Source organism: Hyperoodon ampullatus, assembly GCF_949752795.1.
Source record: "Hyperoodon ampullatus genome assembly, chromosome: 9".
NCBI lineage: Eukaryota > Metazoa > Chordata > Mammalia > Artiodactyla > Ziphiidae > Hyperoodon > Hyperoodon ampullatus.
The window spans coordinates 64,782,802-64,806,555 of NC_136922.1; the positions used below are offsets into that span (position 1 = coordinate 64,782,802).

General features: G+C 42.7%; 1 protein-coding gene across 13 annotated transcripts in view; it reads right to left on the reverse strand.

The window, feature by feature from the left end:
* Positions 1-23,754, reverse strand: part of RP9 (RP9 pre-mRNA splicing factor) — a 175,234-nt gene that overhangs the window by 142,389 nt on the left and 9,091 nt on the right. Inside the window, exons 3-6 of one of the 13 annotated variants that reach the window (XM_079710868.1) lie at positions 22,979-23,108; positions 20,184-20,275; positions 17,981-18,042; positions 16,308-16,897 (exon numbers count right to left, since the gene is read on the reverse strand). The exons of the other annotated variants lie outside the window; for them this stretch is intronic. Of the exons in view, the coding sequence (XP_079566994.1) occupies positions 16,699-16,897; positions 17,981-18,042; positions 20,184-20,275; positions 22,979-23,108 (483 nt within the window). The 3' untranslated portion in view covers positions 16,308-16,698. Of the gene's footprint in view, positions 1-16,307; positions 16,898-17,980; positions 18,043-20,183; positions 20,276-22,978; positions 23,109-23,754 lie in introns of those variants that run through there. 13 annotated transcript variants of the gene reach the window in all.

Sequence of the window (23,754 nt, forward strand, 5' to 3'; positions counted from 1 at the left end):
ATGTGGGATCTTCCCGGACCGGGGCACGAGCCCGTGTCCCCTGCATCAGCAGGCGGACTCTCAACCACTGCGCCACCAGGGAAGCCCCTAATTGTGTGAGTTTTGGCAAATTGTCTCTTAAGGAATTGGTCCTTTTTATCTATGTAATAAATATTGTGGGAATATGGTTCATAATATTCATTTCTTTTTTTTTTTTTTTTGATGGTACGCGGGCCTCTCACTGTTGTGGCCTCTCCCATTGCAGAGCACAGGCTGTGGACGCGCAGGCTCAGCGGCCATGGCTCACGGGCCCAGCCGCTCCGCGGCATGTGGGATCTTCCCGGACCGGGGCACGAACCCGCGTCCCCTGCATCGTCAGGCGGACTCTCAACCACTGCGCCACCAGGGAAGCCCTCGTTTCTTTTTAATGTCCATGGGATCTGTAGTAATGGACCCTCTTTCATTTCTGATATTAGGAATTTGTGTCTTCTGTTTTTTGTTTTCTACATTCACTCTGTGGTTTAAGCAGACATGTTATGATTATGATTTTAAATTTGTGTTTTTTGTGGCCCACAATGTGGTCTATCTTGGTGAATGTTGTATGTGCGTGTGAGAAAAATATTCCGTTGGGTGAGGGCATCTGTAGAGGTCAGTTATGTCCAGTTGGTTGATGGTGGTGTGGAGTTCAGCGGTCCTAACTAATTTTTTTACCTGGCTGCATCTATCCATTTCTGCTATAGGTGTGTTAAAGTTTCCAACGATGTATTCATCTATTTTTCTTGCAGTTCTGTGACTTTTACTTCACATAGGTTCATCCACTGTTAAGGACATACACATTAGGGATTGCTATGTCTCAATGAAGAACTGACTTTTTCTTGTAATGCCCCACTTTATATCCCTGGTCACTTTCCTTGCTGTGAAATCTGTCTGAAATAAATACAGCTTCTCTCACTTTCTTTTTTTTTTTTTTTTTTTTTTTTTGCGATACTTGGGCCTCTCACTGCGTGGCCCCTCCCGTTGCAGAGCACAGGCTCCGGACGCGCAGGCTCAGTGGCCATGGCTCACGGGCCCAGCCGCTCCGCGGCATGTGGGATCCTCCCGGACCGGGGCACGAACCCATGTCCCCTGCATCGGCAGGCGGACTCTCAACCACTGCGCCACCAGGGAAGCCCCTCTCACTTTCTTTTGATGAGTGTTATTAGCATGGTACACCTTTCTCCTTCCATTTCCATATAATCCCTGTTTTGATATTTAAAGTGAGTTTTTTTTGTAGACAGTTTTTGTTTTTTCTTATGCCTTATAATGTCTTTTGATTGTTAACCATTTTGTACTGGATAAAAGGAACTGATCTGAATAGGCCTTTAGTAATGGGGTGTTACCTTGTGGAGGTGGGGAAGGGATCATAGTCCTGTTTGTGAAAGGACTATGATTAGGTCTCAGTCTTTTAGTATGATTGTGCCTTTGGACAGCAAAGTACACATGCTTCACCTTCCCCCTCCCATTGGGTTGGGAAGCGTGGCTAGAGTGGGCTGGATAAAAGTATTTCATTCCCCTGCGTCAGTCAGGCTTTGGTTAAATAGTTTCTTTTGAAGATGAGCCTTGTTAAGAACAGTGCTTTTGGTGTATGTTACAGTGATTCCTTTTCGTCTCTCCCTGCAGGACGGACAGGGGATTTTTCTCCTAGATTTACTGTGAGAACTGGTTGAACTACTGCATGTAGAACTTAAAGTCTGTGGGGTGGTCCCCTTATGAATGGGTTCCTCTGACGATTTGAACTCAGACTTCTCATCCATCCTGATGTTGCAGTCTGTCAATAACGGTCCAGATTTCCGTACCCCATTGAGTTCCCATGGAGTTTTTTTTTTCCCTTTAATATTTATTTATTTATTTATTTGGTTGCTCTGGGTCTTAGTTGCAGCAGGAGGGCTCCTTAGTGGTGGCATACGAACACTCAGTTGTGGCATGCATGTGGGATCTAGTTCCGTGACCAGAGACGGAACCTGGGCCCCCCTGCGTTGGGAGTGCAGAGTCTTAACTACTGCTCCACCAGGGAAGTCCCTCCCATGGAGTTTTGATTTTTTGAGTTTGTGCTCCTGTAAGCTGTGAATGTATTCACATGTCTCTCTGTGTTGTGGTAGCAGTTTTCCCTGTAAATACATTGCTGTGAATGATCTGAGAATTCTTGATTCTTGTTCAGCTTTTTACTTTGGTAGGACTCACTGACTTCCAAGCTTCTAGAATATCCAGAATTATGAAGCCTACCATCTTTTAAATATTAATTGGACATTCAGTACACCGTGCTATAGAATTAAAATAGCTGAATTAGTTCTTTTTTGGGGTTAATGTTTCTCTTTTCTTTGCCTCCATTTCATCTTTTCTATAATAAGCGGAATTAGAGGTTTCCTTTTGCCGTTGGCCAACATCTCCCCATTTCCCCACCATCTAGCAACCACCCTGCCAACCACCATTCTACTGTTTCTGTGATGCCATCTTTTCTAGATTTTACATAAAAGTAATCATACAGCATCTGCCTTTCTCTGTCCAACTGATTTCTCTTGGCAAAATGCCTCAAGGTCCAGCAGTTGTTGAAAATGGCAGGATTCCATTTTTAAAATGTTTTGGGGGGAGGGGATATGGGGATATATGTATACATATAGCTGATTCACTTTGTTGTACAGCAGAAACTAACAACGTTGTAAAGTAATTATACTCCAATAAAGATTAAAAAAAAAAAAAAAAGATTAGGGGAAGGGAAGATGTTCCAGAAAACGAAAGAGAAGTTTTCAAAGTTGGCTTAGTGGAGGAATGCACCTATGGCTAGAGCCTTGGTGGACCACCTACATTTTAATGGATGTAATGAGATGATACAGTGAGAAACTAGATAGTGAGGTGCTTTATGCCATCTTAAGGTCATTGTCCCTCATTATCCTGACAGCCCATGATAAGCCATTCAAATACTGTAACTGCAGTGAGGATCACAGATTGTTCAGAAAGATTGTTCTGGAAGCAAAATGGATTACAGACCTGTGAGGTATGTGGGAGATGGGTTAAGAAAGTTGTTAGTAGTTATTCATGTAAGGACTTGGGAGGACTTTAAGACCTTGGCTTTGGTAACAGAAGACTAAGTGGTAGCCCTGTGGTGGATTTGAACAGTTGTAGCTGTACAGGTGTAGTGTGTACTGGTTGAATGTTGTGACCAGCTGCAGGAGACAAAATGGCTATGCCTTTCTCTTTCTCTAGGTTTCACAAATGGAAGTCTGTATTTTTCATATCCTGTGGTGCTTAATGAGTATCCTGGTTTCCTCGTCCCTCAATCCCCGTTGCCCACTACTCTTAACCGACGACCCATAGTCCCTGTGTTTTATAACATGGCACAATTCCGACAATATGGTGGCTATTGGGAAAAGATGAAAACAAAGGACACACAAACAGAAACTGAACCTCAACAGGCTGAAAACTTGAATGAAAAACAAGACGTGCACTCAGAAGGCGACAGCCCTGATGTAGGAAGTGTGACCAGTATCCCTACAATTACATCAAAAGAAACTATGCCATTGTATGATGTGGCTTATGGTAAAGCCATGCCAGGGAACGAGGCACCGCACAATGGGATTTCACAAAGTTCCTGTGAAAGTAGAGGTGTGCTCTATAACCCTCGTGAGGGTAGAGACTGCATGAACTTGAGTGAAGAAAAGAAGGTATATGCAGCTGTTTCCCAAAACTCACCACCTCCAGATGACAGAGATGAGATCCAGAATAGCCTGAACTCAAAATTGTACCAGTCTCCTGGAGATATCAACAAGCTTCATCAGGAAAGGCCATTCTGTGCCAGCATGGAAGCAGTTAAAGACCCGAGCCTACATTCAGAATCTCAGAAACTCCTTACTGTAGGGGAAAGTATGCCAGAGAACAGTAGTGGGAGCCATGGCTCCCCTGAGAGTGTGGGTGGAGAGGAAGAGGTAGAGAGCAATAGCTACCCTGAGGGGGGTGTTCCATCCGCTACCTGGTTGGCCCAGTTCAACAAAGTAGGTCAGGCTACCCAATGCGATATGAGTTGGTGGTATGAGGTACAGTCTGAGAATTCCCCTGAGTCTTCACCAGGAAGTGGGAGAAAGGGAGCAGAGCAGATGTCAGTGGGGAGCAGGAACCAGGATGAAGATGATGAGGTGCAGAACAATGGCTGCGAGCGGCGCGTTCCCTCCCCTACCTGGTTGGCCCAGTTTACCAAAGTAGATGAGGGCATCCAGTGCGACATGAGTTGGTATGAAGCACAGGTAGAGAAATCCCCCCAGCAACTGCCCTCCAGAGATGAAGGGACCTCACCAGACTGCAAAACCAAGGGGTCATGGAAAAAGCCAGTCACAAATAGGAAATTAAGTGCAGACAGAGTTGAAGTGATGGTGAATGATGAGACTGGGGAGGTGCATAAAGAGAACTTGAAAAGGTGTGCAGAGATTAAAGAGACTGTGAAAGGCAGGAAGCTGAAAGACCTGAGCAGCTTCTCAAATGTTAAGACAGCCTATTTGTTGAAGAAAAGCGCTGCCTTGACCATTGTGCTTCCTGAGGATTCGGAAGACTCTGAGTTGGAAGTTGAAGATGAATTGCATGAGGTAGAATGCCTCCTTGAAGAAGTGAGTCCGCAGGGCCCTCTGACACCTTCCAAAGGAAGGTCTTACCTGAAGGCTGGAAGGATCATCAGGACGCCACCTGCGTGCTCTGTCCCTCCCCACCTTACGGTCTGGCCCACCAGAAAGAAGTACAGGTTATTACAAGCTGGTGAATATGAGCACGTCGTCCCTGTGGTTTACCAGCTGAAACGACAGGATGGCTGTGAAAGCAGTGGTGTCAGGCTCCAAAGCAAATACACCATGGCCAAGCAAGAGGGACTGCAGTCCAGGAGAGCCTCTCACAAACCATTGGAATGTAAGTGACTAGGGGGTTCATATACTATTTGGTTGTCTGTTGTGGTTTTCTACCAGGTGAATCAATAGCACTTCTTCATTTTGAAAGTATGTTGTCACTTAAACTGTACTGCTCACATTCATAGCATTTGCAAAGGGAATCCCAAGTTAGAATTCCTGCATTCTAGGAAATTGCAGTGTAATTTGAAACAAAGTTCTCTAGTAGAAGATGATAGAAAGCTGGGTGATAGTGGTAAGGAGAGTTGGGCTGAGATAGGACATCAGTCTAGCTGGATTGCTGAGAATGGGCAGTCCATGTGGAGGCAGAGAATTTCAACACAGTTTTAGGTTCTGTGGTTTGGAGATAAAGAGGAGCAAGTTTGGAGTGGGAATGGAGACAGTAGCGTGAGCTCAGGCAGGATTTCTCTGGAGACTATCCTGCCAGAGGGAAGACTTGTGAGGAATTGGGAAATAGGCCAAGGAGAATGGGGTAAAGTAGTAGTGTTTCTCTTCACTTGTAGATTTTTATCCTGTAGGCAATAAGGGGCTAATCCAGATTGAGTAGAGAAATGAGACAAATGTGCTTTGTCTTCAACCGGTAGTATTTTATAGTAAGAATTAGAGTGGAGAGTGCCTATATGGATGAAAGCCATAAAGTCAGTTTTACTCAATACAAAGTATTGTAATCCAACAAAACCAAGTGGTGAGGATCCTAACTCACATGGGAGTAAATAGATAGACATGTAAGAGGGCTAGCACAATTGAATCTTAAAAAACGAACAAACAAACTGGAATTTGAACTTGAGTACATCGAAAAAAATGATAACATCCATGGAAAAGAGTTAACTTGGGAAGAGAAGTTGTTTTGCTTTGCTGTGTGGGTTATGGTGGGAGGGGCATAAAATGGTGAGATTGAGGGACTGGACTAGCAGCCTCCCCACACCTGGTTGAAGCTTGAGTTTGGACCATCCTGTGACTGGCGGGGGCACAGCTGACAGGAGTGGGGAGGGAGGGAGGGCCCAAAGGAGAGCTTTGGGAGATGATTACCTCTGGGGTGCAAAGAATGAAGCAAAGCAGGTTAAGTGAAGAATGGGATGCATAAGGGCCCCAGGGAAGTTTAAATAAGTTCCAGTCTTAGTCCTAATAAAACCTTTAGACTGAAGAAATATTTAAGCGTACCATTTCCACTTAAAAGTCAGGGTATTGTTAGATTTTAAACTCTTGGCTGTTGTCACTTTGATTCATGCTCAGTGATTTGGAGGGGATTTTGTAAAAAACACGTTGCCTTTACAATATAAGCAGGGTTTTTTGGCTTTGATAAGTTAGTCCTTGCTTACAAAAGGGCAAGAAATGATCTGGGCCACTGTGCTTAGAGACCCCTCACGCATAAGAAATGGCAGCATTTTGTAAACTTCAGAATGAATGTGAGCATTCCAGATGTGAGCCCTCGTTCATAACATCTAACATTGTAAAATCAATAGTTAAATTAAAACACCAGCCATAATACCGTTGGTCTTCTCAGTCTTATTTGCCTCTGTATTCCCATGTCATGTCATTGCCCATCAGAGCGTGTATGAATCTTTTTCTATCTTGGGAAATGACACTGGTTATAAATTTACTCCCCTCACCACCCCTCCCCCTTTAATACTGTAGCTTAGTAGTTTTCAGCACTGTCTCTTTTGACCATGTCTGAAAGAACGTCTGAGTCTTCCTGTGAAAAGTTAATGGGAACTTCAGTTTACTTCAGGTTACACAGTCAAGATTTTAATTTTCATGCTGAAGGCTCTCTTCTCTAGATTGTCTATTATTTTTGCCAAATGTATTTTTTACTGCCAGGAACAATAGAATGGCATAGAATTGTATCGTGAAAAATAGGTCATTTTCTTGAACGATGTGTTTTTGAATTGTTTTTTCCCTTTGGTTTTGAAGCCACTTGGATTGTTTAATGTATGAATCCCTTCCCTCAGGTAACTATGAGAGAGCTAAAACCAAGGTACCTTACAAAGTACCAGAGATTCAAGGCAGATGCTATAAAGTTTAGGAAATACCCAGCAGCTCTAGAGGTTGGTATCTATCCTGTGTCCAGTTTGTCTTATGATTTGCTTTTTGGATTTTGTTTGGGGTTTCCTGCTTGGTGCCTGTTCTGCCCTCCAAAGCTAACACTGCTTATGGTAGATGACAAATGGCAGTATTCTAACTGGGTAACAGACATACCTTGTAAGACCCTAGCTTACAAGAAGACTGGAACCAAAGTTTTTCAATTCTGTGGAAGTTGTTATTATTTAATTTATAATTTATTTTTATAGAATTTTAAAGGTTACTTTCCATTTACAGTTATTACAAAATATTGGCTATATTCCATGTTGTACAATTCATCCTTGAGCCCTGTGGAATTATTTTTATCCTAGTTTTCACATTTAATTCCTGATGCTGTTAATGGTAGTATATTGTGGATTATATGGGATTTTGTAAGTTTCCTGGTGGCTTCACCCTTAGTGTACTAGTTTAAAGCTGGGTAATGGAAGCTTAGCATCTCTCTTTAGGAGCCAGTAGCTTGACAGGCTTCCCTTCACACTGAGTGTTGGCATTGGGTAACCCTGCCTCATCTCAACCCCTAGTCCTGGAGCAGTGGATTGATGGCCTTTTTATTCTATTTTTAAAATAAATTTATTTATTATTTATTTTTGGCTGCATTGGGTCTTAGTTGCCGTGCGCAGGCTTTCTGTAGTTGCGGTGCGTGGGCTTCTCATTGTGGTGGCTTCTCTTGTTGTGGAGCACGGGCTCTAGGCGCGTGGGCTTCAGTAGTTGTGGCACGCGGGCTCAGTAGTTGTGGCTTGCGGGCTCTAGAGCACAGGGTCAGTAGTTGTGGCGCACAGGCTTAGTTGCTCCGCGGCATGTGGGATCTTCCCGGACCAGGGCTCAAACCCGTGTCCCCTGCATTGGCAGGTGAGTTCTTAACCACTGCACCACCAGGGAAGTCCCTAATGGCCTTTTAAATGTCACTTCCGCCCTGCAGTGGTCATAAAGGGAAGAATGATAACTAAGCTCAGGCGAAATGTCAAGACCTTTGTCTTTATCCTAAAAATGGAAACTAAAGATATTGGTAATGATTCTCTATATCACATCTGTTACACAACTGTATTATTCCATTGTTATTTCATAGGAAACAAATTGCTGAGTTCCAGCTTCAAGGAAGAGCTAAATATTGCATCATCATGATGGATTAGAACATGTGATCTCTTTCTTGATTTGAACTACTAAAGTTATACCAACAAACAAGAAAATGTGACATTGTAAAGCCTTTGGAATTAAAAGTTGTAAAACAGCAAGTAAGTTGAATTGCAAAAGCGTGTGATTCTGAAGCATTTTCTTCCCCTCTCAAAGTGGCCACAACGCTCACAACACCAGTAGAATTGGATCATTCATGAATAGTTCTGTCTTGTCATCTCCAGGGACTTTGGGATAAGGAGAATAGGATGGTGGAGCTGAGGACAGAATAAAAAGATTTAAGCATTCCCCATAAAGAGGAACTATCCTGGGGATAGAGAGGATGCTGACTCATTGTTTATTAACGCAGGTCAGGCACGTAGACGGTCCCTGATAGATATGTGGAAGGGTAGGTTGTCACATGTTCTTTACTAGCATCTAGTGTCTACTCCTAGAAACAAAGGAAGCTTTAGGCAAGTAAGATTTCTTTACACTCAGACCCTAGGACCTGGATGGTCAATGTGTGGAACCAATCGCCCAGTAACTGGTGCAGATTAGGTCTGACTAGGTACCCAAAAAGTTTGTGTGGTTGAAGACAGGTTTTTTGAAAGAAGGTGTCATGGCAGAATTCATGGTTTTCCAGGTGTGGGAGACAACGGGAGTGCCACCAGGAATGTCTGGTCATTATGGGGATACATGGATGGGACCGGTCAATGTTCCCTCTGAGCTAAGCTGTATGAGCATATCCTTGCTGTGCTTATAACTCCCTATACTAACCCAGTACTTCTAGCTGGTGTAATGAGATTGTAAAAAGTGATAGCAATGAGCAGAGACAAGCAAAAGATAGTGTTTGCAAAGCTGGTCTTATTAGAAGGTCTATGACTTCCTGACTAACTCCTACTTCAGACCTGCTTTAAGTAACATCTGGAAAGTGGTTCTGGCCTGTACCCCCACCCATGGCTGGATAAGGTGACCCTCATGTGTCATCAGTGCACTGTTACCACTTTCATAACATGACAAATGAAATGCAGTAGCTGTCAGTCTCCTGACCATACTGTACATTTCTGGCTGATATTGATTTGCTGTGTAATCAATAATATCCTCATTAAGTAGTTGTATAGAGACTGCCATTTAGTGTACAGTATTTAATGGATAGCTTAGTTTTAACTTAAGATTAACCCATTTTGCACTGTGGTCCCTGTCTCCACTAGCATTCCAAGCCCATCAGAAGACAACTGAACTACAGAGGTAGTTCAAGATAGGAATCCTGGAGATAGGAATGCAACGGTTGGGGTAACGAAGGATTGGGTAGGAAGGGTACGTAAGCTTCCTTTGCAGATCCTGACACCAGCAGTGTGTCTTACGATTTAACTCAGTTCTGACAGTCTCTGCCTGGAAATAGCATCAGATTCTATGTGGTAAGGGCTCAGTTGTACAGGACTGTGCCACCGCCCCCCCCAGCTTCAGATTCTACTCAAAAGCTAGGTTTCACCTGTGCTTTTGACACACTGGCTATAGATCGGAGGTCTCGGAACCCCCTGTTTGGGTTCGATTAATTTGCTATACTACTGGTTTATTATAAAAGGCTGTAACTCAGGAACGGCCTGATGGAAGAGATGCATAGGGGAAAGTAGGTGGGACGGGGCACAGAGCTTCGACACCCTCTGCTTGCGGAGCACTCTCCCAGCATCTCCATGTGTTCACCAACCCAGAAGCTCTCTGAACCCCGCCTTGGGTTTTTATGGAGGCTCCATCACATGGGCATGATTGATTAAATCATTGGCCATTGGTGATTGTTTCAACCGCCAGTCCCTTTCCTCTTTCCCTAGTCAGGGGGTGGGACTGAAATTTCCAACTCTATTCAGTTAGGTTTTCCTGGCAACCAGCCCCTCCCCCCATCTTTAGGTACTTTTCAGAAGTCACCTTATGAATGTAAACCTAGTTGTGGTGGAAAGGAGTTTGTTATGAATAACAAGACACCCATTTCACCTTTCAGGCTCTGTCATGAACTGAGGACAAGAGACCAAATATAACAAAAGATGCTCCCATTGCTCTTGCCACGCATGACATTCCAAGGGTTTTGGGAGCTGTGGGCCAGAAACTGTGGACAAAGACCAAGTATATCTGAGAAACATATTTTGGTCCTATGAGTGATCAAATATATATTATAAATCACAATATTGAAGAATGAGAAATAGGAAACAACTGAATTGCGATAGAGGAATGGTTAAATGAGTCATAACACCTTCAAACCAAGGAATTCTGTGGCATTTAAAGCTTGTGGTATAGGGGCTTCCCTGGTGGCGCAGTGGTTGAGAGTCTGCCTGCTAATGCAGGGGACATGGGTTCGAGCCCTGGTCTGGGAGGATCCTACATGCCGCGGAGCAACTGGGCCCGTGAGCCACAACTGCTGAGCCTGCGCGTCTGGAGCCTGTGCTCCGCAACAGGAGAGGCCGCGATAGTGAGAGGCTTGCACACCGCGATGAAGAGTGGCCCCTGCTTGCCACAACTAGAGAAAGCCCTCGCACGGAAACGGGGACCCAACACAGCAAAAAAAAAAAAAAAAAATTAATAAACTCCTACCCCCAACATCTAAAAAAAAAAAAAAAAGCTTGTGGTATATATGGTATATACAGACAGCTCATGCAGCTCAATATCAAAAAACAGCCCAATCAAAAAATGGGTTGAAGATCTAAATAGACATTCCTCCAAAGAAGACACACAGATAGCCAAAAAGCACATGAAAAGATGCTCAATGTTACTAATTATTGCAGAAATGAAAATCAAAACTACAATGAGGTATCACCTCACACCAGTCAGAATGGCCATTATCAAAAAGTCTACAAACAATAAATGCTGGAGGGGGTGTGGAGAAAAGGAAACGCTCCTACACTGTTGATAGGAATGTAAATTGGTACAGCCACTATGGAGAACAGTATGGAGGTTCCTTAAAAAACTAAAAATAAGACTACCATATGACCCAGCAATCCCACTCCTGGGCATATATCTGGAGTAAACTGTAATTACAAAAGATACATGCACCCCAATGTTTCATTGCAGCACTATTTTCAGTAACCAAGACATGGAAGCAACCTAAATATCCATCCACAGATGATGGATAAAGAAGATGTGGTACATATATACAATGGACTATTAGCCATTAAAAAGAATGAAATAATGCCATTTGTAGTAACATGGAAGAACCTAGAGATTATCAGAGAAAGACAAATATCATATGATATCACTTATATGTGGAATCTTAAATGATACAAATGAACTTATTTACAAAGCAGAAACAGACTTAAAAAAAAACAAACTTATGGTTACCAAAGGGGAAAGGTGGGGGGAGGGGTAAACTAGGTGTTTGGGATGAACATATACACACTATTACATATAAAATAGATAATCAACAAGGACCTACTGTATATAGCACGGGGGACTCTACTTAATATTCTGTAACAACCTAAATGGGGAAAGAACCTGAAAAAGAATAGGTATATGTATATGTATAGTTGAATCATTTTGCTGTACACCTGAAACTAACATAACATTGTAAATCAACTATACTCCAATATAAAAAAAAAAAAAAAAGCTTGTGGTAAGCAGTTTGCCAAGGTATAGTAAGTGAAACCAAGTCATAGAACAGTATTCATAGTGTTCTTCAGTTTTTTCAACTAATAAAATAACCCTGTGCCTATGTGTTTGGTAATGCTTTTTTTTTTTTTTTTTTTTTTTTTGCGGTACGCGGGCCTCCCACTGTCGCGGCCCCTCCCGCTGTGGAGCACAGGCTCCGGACGCGCAGGCTCAGCGGCCATGGCTCACGGGCCCAGCCGCTCCGCGGCATGTGGGATCTTCCCGGACCGGGGCACGAACCCATGTCCCCTGCATCGGCAGGCAGACTCTCAACCACTGCGCCACCAGGGAAGCCCTGGTAATGCAGTTTTTAAGAGATCTGGAAGGCTATATCAAACCATTATAAGTAGACTCTCACTTTTTTTTTTTTTTTTTTAATGTTGGGGGTAGGAGTTTAATTAATTAATTTATTTTTGCTGTGTTGGGTCTTCATTTCTGTGCGAGGGCTTTCTCTAGTTGTGGCAAGCGGGGGCCACTCTTCATCGCGGTGCGCGGGCCTCTCACTATCGCGGCCTCTCTTGTTGCGGAGCACAGGCTCCAGACGCGCAGGCTCAGTAGTTGTGGCTCACGGGCGTAGCTGCTCCGCGGCATGTGGGATCCTCCCAGACCAGGGCTCGAACCTGTGTCCCCTGCATTAGCAGGCAGATTCTCAACCACTGCGCCACCAGGGAAGCCCTAGACTCTCACTTTTTATAATGGCCCTGCATGGGGAACTTTTTATGAGCATGTATTAATTTTATAATTTTAAAATAATTTTTAAATGCTGGGGGCAACATAGCAAAGTCTGAAGGTGGGAAATGTGATAATGAAAGGAGGAAGATGCCCGAGAAAGCAGGAAGAGATGTTGATGATAGCATAAGTAGTAGCAGGAGTAGCTAGTATTCATTTAGCAACTGAAATGTGCCAAAATGTGTCCTAAATGCTTTACAATACCAAGTCACTTGATTCTATGAGGTAAATATTATCAGTCAAGGAAATGAAGGCATAGAGAGGTCACGCACCTTGCCCAATCTGAGAGCTCACGAATGGTGCAGCTGGGATTCAAAACCAGGTGGTCTGAATTCAGAGGCAGTGCTTTTTTTTTTTTTTTTCCTTGCGGTACGCGGGCCTCTCACTGTTGTGGCTTCCCCCATTGCGGACACAGGCTCCGGACACGCAGGCTCAGCGGCCATGGCTCACGGGCCCAGCTGCTCTGTGGCATGTGGGATCTTCCCGGGCCGGGTCACGAACCCGTGTCCCCTGCATTGGCAGGCAGACTCTCAACCACTGCGCCACCAGGGAAGCCCAGAGGCAGTGCTTTTAATCACTGACCTCTACTGCTGGCTGACAGGTGGGGTCCAGAGCACAGGTGGAGGAAGAGAGAAACCTGACTGAACTGTTAGTTTTCTGTTGTTGCATAACAAATTACCACAAACATAACGGCTTAAAAAAAACACCCATTTAGGGCTTCCCTGGTGGCGCAGTGGTTGAGAGTCCGCCTGCCGATGCAGGGGATACGGGTTCGTGCCCCGGTCTGGGAAGATCCCACATGCCGCGGAGCGGCTGGGCCCGTGAGCCATGGCCGCTGAGCCTGCGCGTCCGGAGCCTGTGCTCTGCAACGGGAGTGGCCACAACAGTGAGAGGCCCGCGTACTGCAAAAAAAAAAACCAAAAACAAACAAAAAAAAAACACCCATTTAGTATCTCACATTCTGTAGGTCATAAGTGTGGGCAGGCTTAACTGGGTTCTCAGCTTAGCATCTCACAAGACCAAAATCAAGGTGTCAGCAGGGTGGGGCTCACACCTGAGGCTCTAGTGAAGATTATGCCTCCAAGGTCATTGACGTTGGCAATATTGAGTTTTTTTGGCACTGGGACTGAGTTCCCCATTTCCTTGCTGGCTATTAGGGGCCTCTAATTAGTTTGCTGCACTCCTCACCTTGTAATCCTGACTTCATCTGTATCTGTCTGTAAGGTCAGCAGTGGCATGTGGAATCTCTCAGGCTTGAAATCTGAGTCCCTATGCTGTGACCAGTTAGAGAAAACTCTGGAATTTTAAAGGGCTCTTATGATTTGGTTAGGAACACCCACATAATTTCCCTTTCCTTGTGCTTGTAAAATAATCTGATCATCAGAGTAAAATTCATCATACTTAACACTACCGGAGAATAGGGGGAAAATCCTGGGGCCATTTTAGAATTCTGCCTACCACAACTATGATGATGGATGGTGGGACGTCTTGGTGCAGGAAGGTCTGAGGGCTTGTAATGCCTTCCTGGATAGGACTTGAAAATGCTCAACTTGAAGGGAGATGTTTTGGGATGAAGATTTGAACAGGTGACTAGCAACCCAAAGTGTGCAACGAGTCAGCTTTATGGTGTAAGTTGAGTTTGGAGGTGACTTTAGGGGGGTACCAACTACATGGCTGTGTGGTTTTTCTCTAGCAGTCTGGCTCGAGGTTCTTCTGAGAGAGAAGGCCAAAAGGACCACAGGTCAAGGGAGACGACAGGCTTAAGTGACGGACTTTAGAATCTAGGCCAGAAAGAGAAGATAGATAAAACCACAGTGAGGGAGTATGGACAGTAGTTAATTTACAAAAGCTGCAGCGTATGGCCAGATTCCAGTTAAAGCAGGAATGCTCCAGTAAGAGGTTAAAGATATAGAGCAGTGGTTCTCCAAGTACGCTCCCCAGACCAACAGCCTTAGCATCATTTGGGGACTTGTTAGGACAATTCCCAGGTCCACCTGAGTCAGAAACTCTAGAATTCTGGGAGCAGAGGAATCTGTTTTTTTTTTTTTTTTTTTTTTTTTTTGCGGTACGCGGGCCTCTCGCTGTTGTGGCCCCTCCCGTTGCGGAGCACAGGCTCCGGACGCGCAGGCTCAGCGGCCATGGCTCACGGGCCCAGCCGCTCCGCGGCATATGGGATCTTCCCGGACCGAGGCACGAACCCGTGTCCCCTGCATTGGCAGGCGGACTCTCAACCGCTGTGCCACCAGGGAAGCCCAGGAATCTGTGTTTTAACAAGCACTCTAGTTGATTTTGATGTCCCAAAGGTTTGAGAACCATTGATGAAGATTCTTTCCTATTTTTTAAGAACATTTTATCCTGAATGGGACAGTAAGAAATTCCCTGAAGAGGCTGGGACTGGGTAGCAAACACTGTGAGACATACAGAAGAGGACAAATGGCCCATGTTGTGCATGCTGAGCTAGGATGCCAAGGATAAGTTTAGAGCATGCCTAACTTAACTGGCCTCAGGATTTTCAGAAATAACACGCCCCGGTGATTCCAATCTGGACAACTGTGTTACTGAGGTACTATTCCAAGGCCAAGACCAGGAGGATTTATTGATTAGAGTAAGAGGTGGGTCCATTCTGGGCTTGGATTTGTTGCTCTTTAAAGAAGGGGGAATCCAACCCCCAGGGTAAGAGGTTGGAAACGGGAATAGAAAGTTCCTGGGACCCTGAAAACAGCAAGAGACCTGCTGGATAGGTAGGGACACTTACCTGTGAGCAAGATCTAGCTCCATTTGGCTCAGCAAACCATAGGACTTACTCTCCCATAGCTGCAGGCACCGCCCTGATGGGTAAGCTGCTTCTGCTGTGGCACAAAGCTAGAAGAGCACAGGTAGGCCATGCTTACCAACAGGAAGAGGAAGGAAGTGAGGGATATATTTTGGGATGTGGGTAGCTGACCCTGAATAGTAATTCCCTTATAGTTGTAAAAATTTTTCTGAGTCAGTTACTCTGGAAAAATCTTAGGACTGGGGCAGTAAGATCCAAGCAAGTTAAATACAATGTGGCCACACAAGATTTTTCATTATTGTTATAGGAACCCCTCCCCACAGTCAACAAATCGTCTCAGGTGATTATGAACACACTGTTCCTTTGGTGCAGCAGCGCAGGATGTACTTAATATTAAAATCAGTTTTAGGGTTTCCCTGGTGGCGCAGTGGTTAAGATCCGCCTGCCAATGCAGGGGACACGGGTTCGAGCCCTGGTCTGGGGAGATCCCATGCCACAGAGCAATTAAGCCCATGCGCCACAACTGCTGAGCCTGCGCTCTAGAGCCTGCAAGCCGTAACTACCAAGCCCGCGGGCGCATGCCACAACTGCTGAGGCCTGCGTGCCTAGAGCCTGTGCTCCGCAACAAGAGAAACCACTGCACTGAGAAGCCCGCGCACCGCAACGAAGAATAGCCCCTACTCACCGCAATTAGAGAAAGCCCGCGCACAGCAGCGAAGACCCAACGCAGCCAAAAATAAATAAAATAAATAAATAAGTTTTATACTGTTAAGTTAAAAAAATAACGTGCAGATGAATGTGTATAGCATTTGTGTTAAAAAAAAAAAAAGCCCTCTGCTTGTCTGTGATGTATACAATATTCCTGGAAGACTTCACAAGAAACTGGTAAAACTGGTAGCCATTGGGCGAAGGAACTGGGAAGCTGGGGGAGAAAGGAAGTAGTAAGAGTTTTCATAAGTAAACCTTAGGTACCTTTTAACTCTGGAGCACATACATGCATGCATTAAGAAATAAAAAATAAATACATTTAAAAAATAAATAACGAGCTTTTATTATCCTCGACAACAGAGGAAAGTCAAGCCTGAAATCTAAGGGCATTAAGTAGCCCCACCATGGAGGGTGGAAGCTGCGGCAGCACCTGGAGGAGCTTCCTCAGAGATTCCCTTAGTCTGGCCACCCTGCCAGAGGCATTTCTAAGGAATCAGGACCCACAGTGATCAGCAGGGAGGAGAACAATGAGAAAAGCTTTCCAGCCTGAAGTCAGCCACTGTCCAGAGCTAGCACCTGGCAAGATACAGTCACTCTTCTGGGGGTCACATCTTTACTGGAAGGTAGGTGAGAATTCACATCTGTGACACCAAATCTCCTCCTCTCTTGGTGTCTCTCTCTCCTTTCCTCTCTGATTCCATATTCCTCTGATCTTTGGCCACAGTGTTTGATTTTTGAGAAGAGAATGTTGAACAAGTCAAGCTCTTGTCATTCTGAGTCTGAACTCTCATTTGACTTGGAAGACTTATGCTTTCGTTTTTTCTTCTTTTTCTTTTCTTTCTTCTTTTTCTTATGCTTCTCTTTCTTCTTCTTTTTCTTGTGTTTCTCTTTACATTCTGAGGAACTGGAGCTGCTCCCATCTTCATCTGATGTTGAATCCTCCAGTAACTGTTTTAACTGTTGAATCCTAAACACATAAGATTGACCAAAGAAACATATTCAATGTAACTTAAAAAATTCTTTTAGATAAAAATATAAGAACAGTAGTGAGGGTGAAAAATGTCACAAAGCATCACCTCATTAAAGACAGTACTTATTTTTATTTTTGCATGTTTCCCCTATTCTTGTCTACACCCCTGCCTATTTTACATGACGGTAACCAGTGTACAAGCTATTTTGTATTCTTTTCACTGTCCTAAATGTTTCTGTATGTTTCCATAGTCCTTACTATTATAACTTCTAACAGATGGATACTTTACTAAATCATTCCCCCACTGTTCAAGTTCATACTAAGTAATCTACCTCCTCAACAATTATAATTCAGCACAGGGAACTATACTCAATATTTTGTAATAACCTATAAGGGAAGAGAATCTTAAGAAGGATATATGTTATGTATATATATTATATATAATACTTATATATAATTATAGTTCAGTATGACCAATTTGAAAAAATACCCCCCAAACCCCCAAAAAAGTCCTCGTTTTTTCACCCTGTCTTTAACCCTGTCTAGGAATTTTTAACAAAAGCTCAGATCTTTAAAAAAGATCTAGAGGGCTTCCCTGGTGGCGCAGTGGTTGAGAGTCCACCTGCCAATGCAGGGGACACGGGTTTGTGCCCCAGTCCTGGAAGATCCCACATGCCGCGGAGCGGCAGGGCCCGTGGGCCATGGCTGCTAAGCCTGCGCGTCCGGAGCCTGTGCTCCGCAACGGGAGAGGCCACAACAGTGAGAAAAAAAAAATAAAAAAGAAGAAGATCTAGAGAAGATAAATTACAGTTGCCAACGTCAACTATCAGTGACATGAGTGGGCTGGGCCAAGCCCATTGCTTTAAGTTAACCCAAGTAGAACAGGCTGGCCTGCTCATTCCCCACACATTGACTTTTTCAGGGACTATTCCTGTCTTCCAAATATTTTGCAATTAAAGTACCATATTTACTAAAATCACTCCTCTAATACTGGAATTTAAAAATTTTTTAATTTATAAAGTTTCTAACTATATAATTTCAAACTTTAAGAGGATATTGTTATCAGCTGGACAATCTCACCTTACATCCTTTTCATGTCTTTTATTCTCTCGAATGATGTCGTACATGGGATCTTCATGTGCCTTGAGGGTTAAAGAAGGTTATGGTTAGGTTAGGCTTCATAGACTGTTAAATTAAAATTAAATCCCTCTTTCACTGAAACCAATTTTTTTCCCTCCTGTGTGGTGTGATTTTATATTTAATACGTTCTAATCCTTCCTAAGGGTTGCCATCATTTCAAACTCCTGGAGGCTATAAAAAAGATGTTCCAGTTATACAAATACAGGGTATAATTTACATAGCCTTTGTAAGGAAATAAACCATGGCAAAATCATTATTAAATACCACTCAAGGTTAAAAATCTTGAGGTAATTCTATTTGTTCTATGTGGAAAGATGATCAAGAGATATTAAGCAAAACAAGTGAGTTGGAAATGATGTGTAAGAATGATTCATTTATAGGTACACAAAAACATACTGGATATGACCAAAGAGAAGTCTGGAAGTACATTCAAGCTACTTACTACAAATTCCCTCTGGGGAGAGAGGCAAGATTGGACTTGAAAAATCAATTGTGAAAAAGCTTACTGTAATGTTTCCATTTTGTTAAAATAAGGCAAATTTATTCTTATGATATTTGTATAATTAAAAGCTACTTAAATTACTTAAAAATATGAATACACATAGAATGAATTTTATGGCATGTGAATTATCTTTAAAAGTATGTTTAGGGCTTCCCTGGTGGTGCAGTTGTTGAGAGTCCGCCTGCCGATGTAGGGGACACGGGTTCGTGTCCCGGTCCGGGAGGATCCCACATGCTGCGGAGCGGCTGGGCCCGTGAGCCATGGCCACTGAGCCTGCACGTCCGGAGCCTGTGCTCCGCAACGGGAGAGGCCACAACAGTGAGAGGCCCGCGTACCGCAAAAAAAAAAAAAAAAAAAAAAGTAAGTTTATTATAAAATTTTTACATATCAAAGAAAACATAAAGTTAAAAATATCTATTATTTTACCAGCCGGGCTATCCACTGTTAATATTTTAGTGTGGTTCTTCCAGTCATTTTTTATAATTTACAGAAGATTATAATCATGTTATATATACAACTCTATTCTCTTTTTCACTTATGCTTTCATGAATATCTTCCTATGACATTACATATTCTTTTAAAACATAATTCTTAAAAGTTAATGATTTATATGTTGTGGTAACTTATGTTGTATATTGGACACTGCAGTTGTTTCCTATTTTTCTTCAGTTTCTATTTTCTAATCATATAAATAATTCTGAAAGTTATCCTTATACATTCATAATAATTTGTGCATACTGATGTTCTGTTATATCCTTAGATCAATTCTTAGAATTTAGGTTTCTAAATTTAAAAAATATGAATATGTTTCAGTTTTTGAGATTTATAATTAAATTATCTATTATAGGCATTGTAAAAGTTGACATTCCAGGTAGCAGTGATTTATCCAGAATATTTTCTGTAAATTAGTAAAATGAAAACCCAGTATTTTAAATATCTTAAAATCCTTGGAGAATGTTTATATACCCCTGTTTGATATGCTGATAATCCCAATATATCCAGTAATAGCATAGTTAAATTGACCAAAACAGTTACTGAATGGTGACTTAACCCTGGGAGGTGACTTTGTTAAAATAAAGTGACAAAATGATAGATTGATTTTACTGTCATCCAAAGAGGGTACATCGTTTATATACACACTTCCAGTTTATGATAGAAAAATATACAGACTTTAGACAAAGACTGGGAAACTAGAACCCTGATTTTATTTATGAAATATGATTTTTTTACATAAGTAAAAAAAGACTGACTGGGGAATTCCCTGGCAGTCCAGTGGTTAGGACTCTGCGCTCTCACTCCTGAGGGCCCAGGTTTGATCCCTGGTCAGGGAACTAAGATCCCACAAGCTCCATGCCAAAAAAAAAAAAAGACTAACTGAATTGATAAAAACGCCTGCTTCAGAAAAAGAAGCACTGTTCCCAAGACAAAAGCAAATAACATTTTAATACGTATTTTTTTGGTTAATGAACTAATCTTTCACACAAATTCGATTTAATAGAGATGTAGTTAACACCAGATACTTTGGCCTAAAGGCTTTCGGAATGTATTTTACATGAACCTCCAGTTCACTGGTGACTGCCTGATTCACCGACATTCATCACCTCCAGTAAATGTAAATTGACACTCTGGGGTTTTACTTACTACTCTGAACTGTTCTAACTTTTGGTTGCCTTTGATAAAGAAAGGGCATTCTTTGTCGCCCGTTCGGTGACCATACCGTTTACAACGCCAACCTGAAAACAAAGAAAAAGGGATATATTTCTGTAAGATAATGCATTTTTACTCAATCAAGATAAAGGTATCAGTAGATCATATTAAAGATATTCTTCATTAGATTCCAATTTTAAAAGCAAATATAATTAATGGATGAACCATGTAAGAACCCAGAAAAGAAAGGGAAACTAATTACTTCCTCAACTATCCTTTAATCATAGAGGTTTATAAATGAACCAAGTACTTACTAAACAATCCCATGCAAAAAGCAAAGTGTGATTTTTTTGTTTTTTAACTGTGTTATAGTTTGAATTGTGTCATCCCGTCTGCTTCCCCACTGTATTGAATTATCCTAACCCCTAGTACCTCAGAATGTGACCTTACTGGGAGACAGGGTTTTTAGAGAGGCCTGGAATACATCCTTCCCTCACAGCCCTCAGGAGGACACCCTGACTTTGGACTTTTAGCCTCCAGAACTGTGAGACAATAAAGTTCTCGTTTAAGTCATACAGTTTGTGGTACTTTGTTACAGCAGACCTAGTAAACTATACAGGCATCAAGCAACTGCAACCAAGGAGGTCAGGAAGCAGGAAGAGGGATTATAGGTAAGATCAGCCAAATTTGCTCCACGCTAGTAGCTACTGAAAATATGTAGTGACAGGGAAATAATGTTTTCCCCTTTATATTTTTATTTGAGAGTTGGTAGTAGGAAACCATTGGGAAAAAATGAAGTTTAGGGATTCTCTGACCTGCCCCTGTCCTTATCTCCCCACTATTTCCACCTGGGGAAGAAGGAATGCGCTCTTAATGCAAATGCAGACAGCTTCAAACACATGTCTGTCTTTATGACAAAAAGGGGGGGATTTTAAATGCCACAGATTGATGTGTGGGTATCAAGAAGGATCCATACCATCTGTGATCAAAACTCTTTGTTAAAGGAAAGGCGATCGTTGTTACTCAAAGTGTGGTCAACAGTACAGACCGGCAAGATTAGCATCACCTGGGAGCTTGTCAGAAATACAGAATCTCAGGCCCACCCTAAGTTTGAGAAGCTCTGCTCTAGATAACACTAGGATCATGGAAATCAATAAATACGGGGTTAAGTGTGCATGTGTTTTTCCATCTGGGATGGATCCAAGTTTTGTGGAGTCTGAAGCTTACATAAATTAAGGAGAGGAAGGGCTCTTTAGGGGGAAAAAAGTCTTGCCTTGGCAAATTTTAGAAAGAAAGAACCATATGACTGCACTGGCGGTACTCCAAAGACCTTTGCAAGGTACAAGGGCCCTAAAGGTTAAGCTTCATTAACTTCATGTAAAACTGGTTCTGGTCCAGACTAAACACTTTTAATTTGCAAGTCAATGAAAAGAACTGTAAAACAGTAAGTGAAGCACAACTAACTACCCTATCACAGAGAGGAGTGGTTTTTAACCATAATTTAAAAAACAAAAGAAAAAGAAAAAAGAAATGTAATCAGTTTAATACGTGATTCAACTCTGAAAATAATAAACACAAAGGGTTTACTTAACTAAATTTATGATATAACTATTACTGGGAAAATGAGATATAGGAAGGGTATGTGTATGAGATGGGATGGAGGAAGAAAAAAAGAGCTGAATTCTTGTCTTCTGCAGGAAGAAGTCAACAGATAATGAAGAAACCTGAAAAATCAAGGGGCAGGAATGTAATCCTGTTATCTAGATACACAGGGATAGGGACTTCCCTGGTGGCGCAGTGGTTAAGAATCTGCCTGCCAATGCACGGAACATGGGTTCGGGCCCCGGTCTGGGAAGATCCCACATGCCGCGGAGCAACTAAGCCCGTGCGCCACAACTACTGAGCCTGCACTCTGGAGCCCGTGAGCCACAACTACTGAGCCCGCGTGCCTACAGCCCATGCTCTGCAACAAGAGAGGCCACTGCAGTGAGAGGCCCACGCACCGCAATCAAGAGTAGCACCCGCTCGCTTCAACTAGAGAAAGCCTGTGTGCAGCAATGAAGACCCAACGCAGCCTAATTAATTAATTTAAAAAAAAAACCTTTATAGATACATAGGGATAAACTTCAAAATAACCTTCCTAAAAGAGGTTGAGGTGGTCGCCTTTTAGGTGAGGAGAATGAAGGAAAGGGGCTGAGAACCGCTATGTTAATTATGTGCGTGAAGAATCTTTGTACAAACGTCTCTAAAGGCAGCCGTACTCCTTCTTCAAATGCCGTCTTACGCTGGATGAAGGTGCTGCTGCTCTGGTGCGGTGGAGGGTGTGCACACAGAGCTCTACCTGTTCCAGACCCACCCTCTGTGGCCCAGAGCTCCTCTCAGGTTACCTGGATAAAACCTCAACACCTCTGATGAGGATGACTGACTGAGGCAAGACCCAAGGGACCACCCTCCAATGCATCCCTTGTCCCCCATGGCATTTCTACATGGAATATCCTTTCTGTTAACAGGAATATTACTGTAGCGTATACTCTGCAGGCAGCTACGGCCCTGTGGAAGTCCATTGCCCTTACAGCCAGAAGCCCTGGAGTCAAAGCACTGCTCTGCCTCTTACCCCAGAACACTTAATAACATATGCAAGGCGGCTTCCTCATCTATAGCACAGAGATCATGCCCTGACTTTAGCAGGGCTGTGGTGAGAATGAATTAAAAGAAGTGGCCTTGTTTGTAAGCAGTGGTCTATAACTTGCATGTATTGAGGGTGTTACTTGAAACCCTTCCACACTCACACTGCATGACTTTGACTTCTTTCCCCAGTGGCATCCAAAGTCCTTTGGTTGGTGCATGGGCCAGAAATTCCCTGGCATGTTCATTGCCTGGGACATCTGGTATACAGTCTTCTGGCTTAGTCTCATCTTCCTGAAAAAGGAAACAGTGTGTAAGCTGTGTGGCAAAAAAGCACCGGAACTCTCTCCCACCTGTTTGAGAACACAGCACTGCCTGGTTTTCTCACGGGCTGGAGATCCCAATGTCATCATAAGTTACCCTCTGAAGAGCTACAAAGAAGGACAAATCATAACTGACAGAAAAAACGGAAGTAACTATACTAGAAGAGCTAGCTATACCATGAAAACAAAGTAGCTGTTCTTAGAGAAGAGTTACAGTGTTTACATAGGATTGATCTGTGAGCTCCAAATTCTGATTCTAGATCACAAAAATTAGATTCTAAGATCACAAAAGGTTTTCTGCTAACTTAAAAGCTTTGTGGAATGAGGCAGAATATAGAGTTAAACAAGTGAGGTTTCCTGGAATAATAAGAACAATGTGTTAGAGTAAAATAGATTATTAGACCTTGAAGGCCACTGTCATGTTTTATAATCTTACACATGCCGTATTTGTGAGATGTATTTTCATTACGAAATAACTGCACTATATAATTAAGGTGCTGTTTTTTTACCTTATGATTTTTTCAAGTTTCCATGAATATTAAATTTATAATGGAAGAATGTTTTCTAAAAATCTTTTTTTTAAGTTGAAAGTTACCAAACAGAAAAGGTTACTTTGG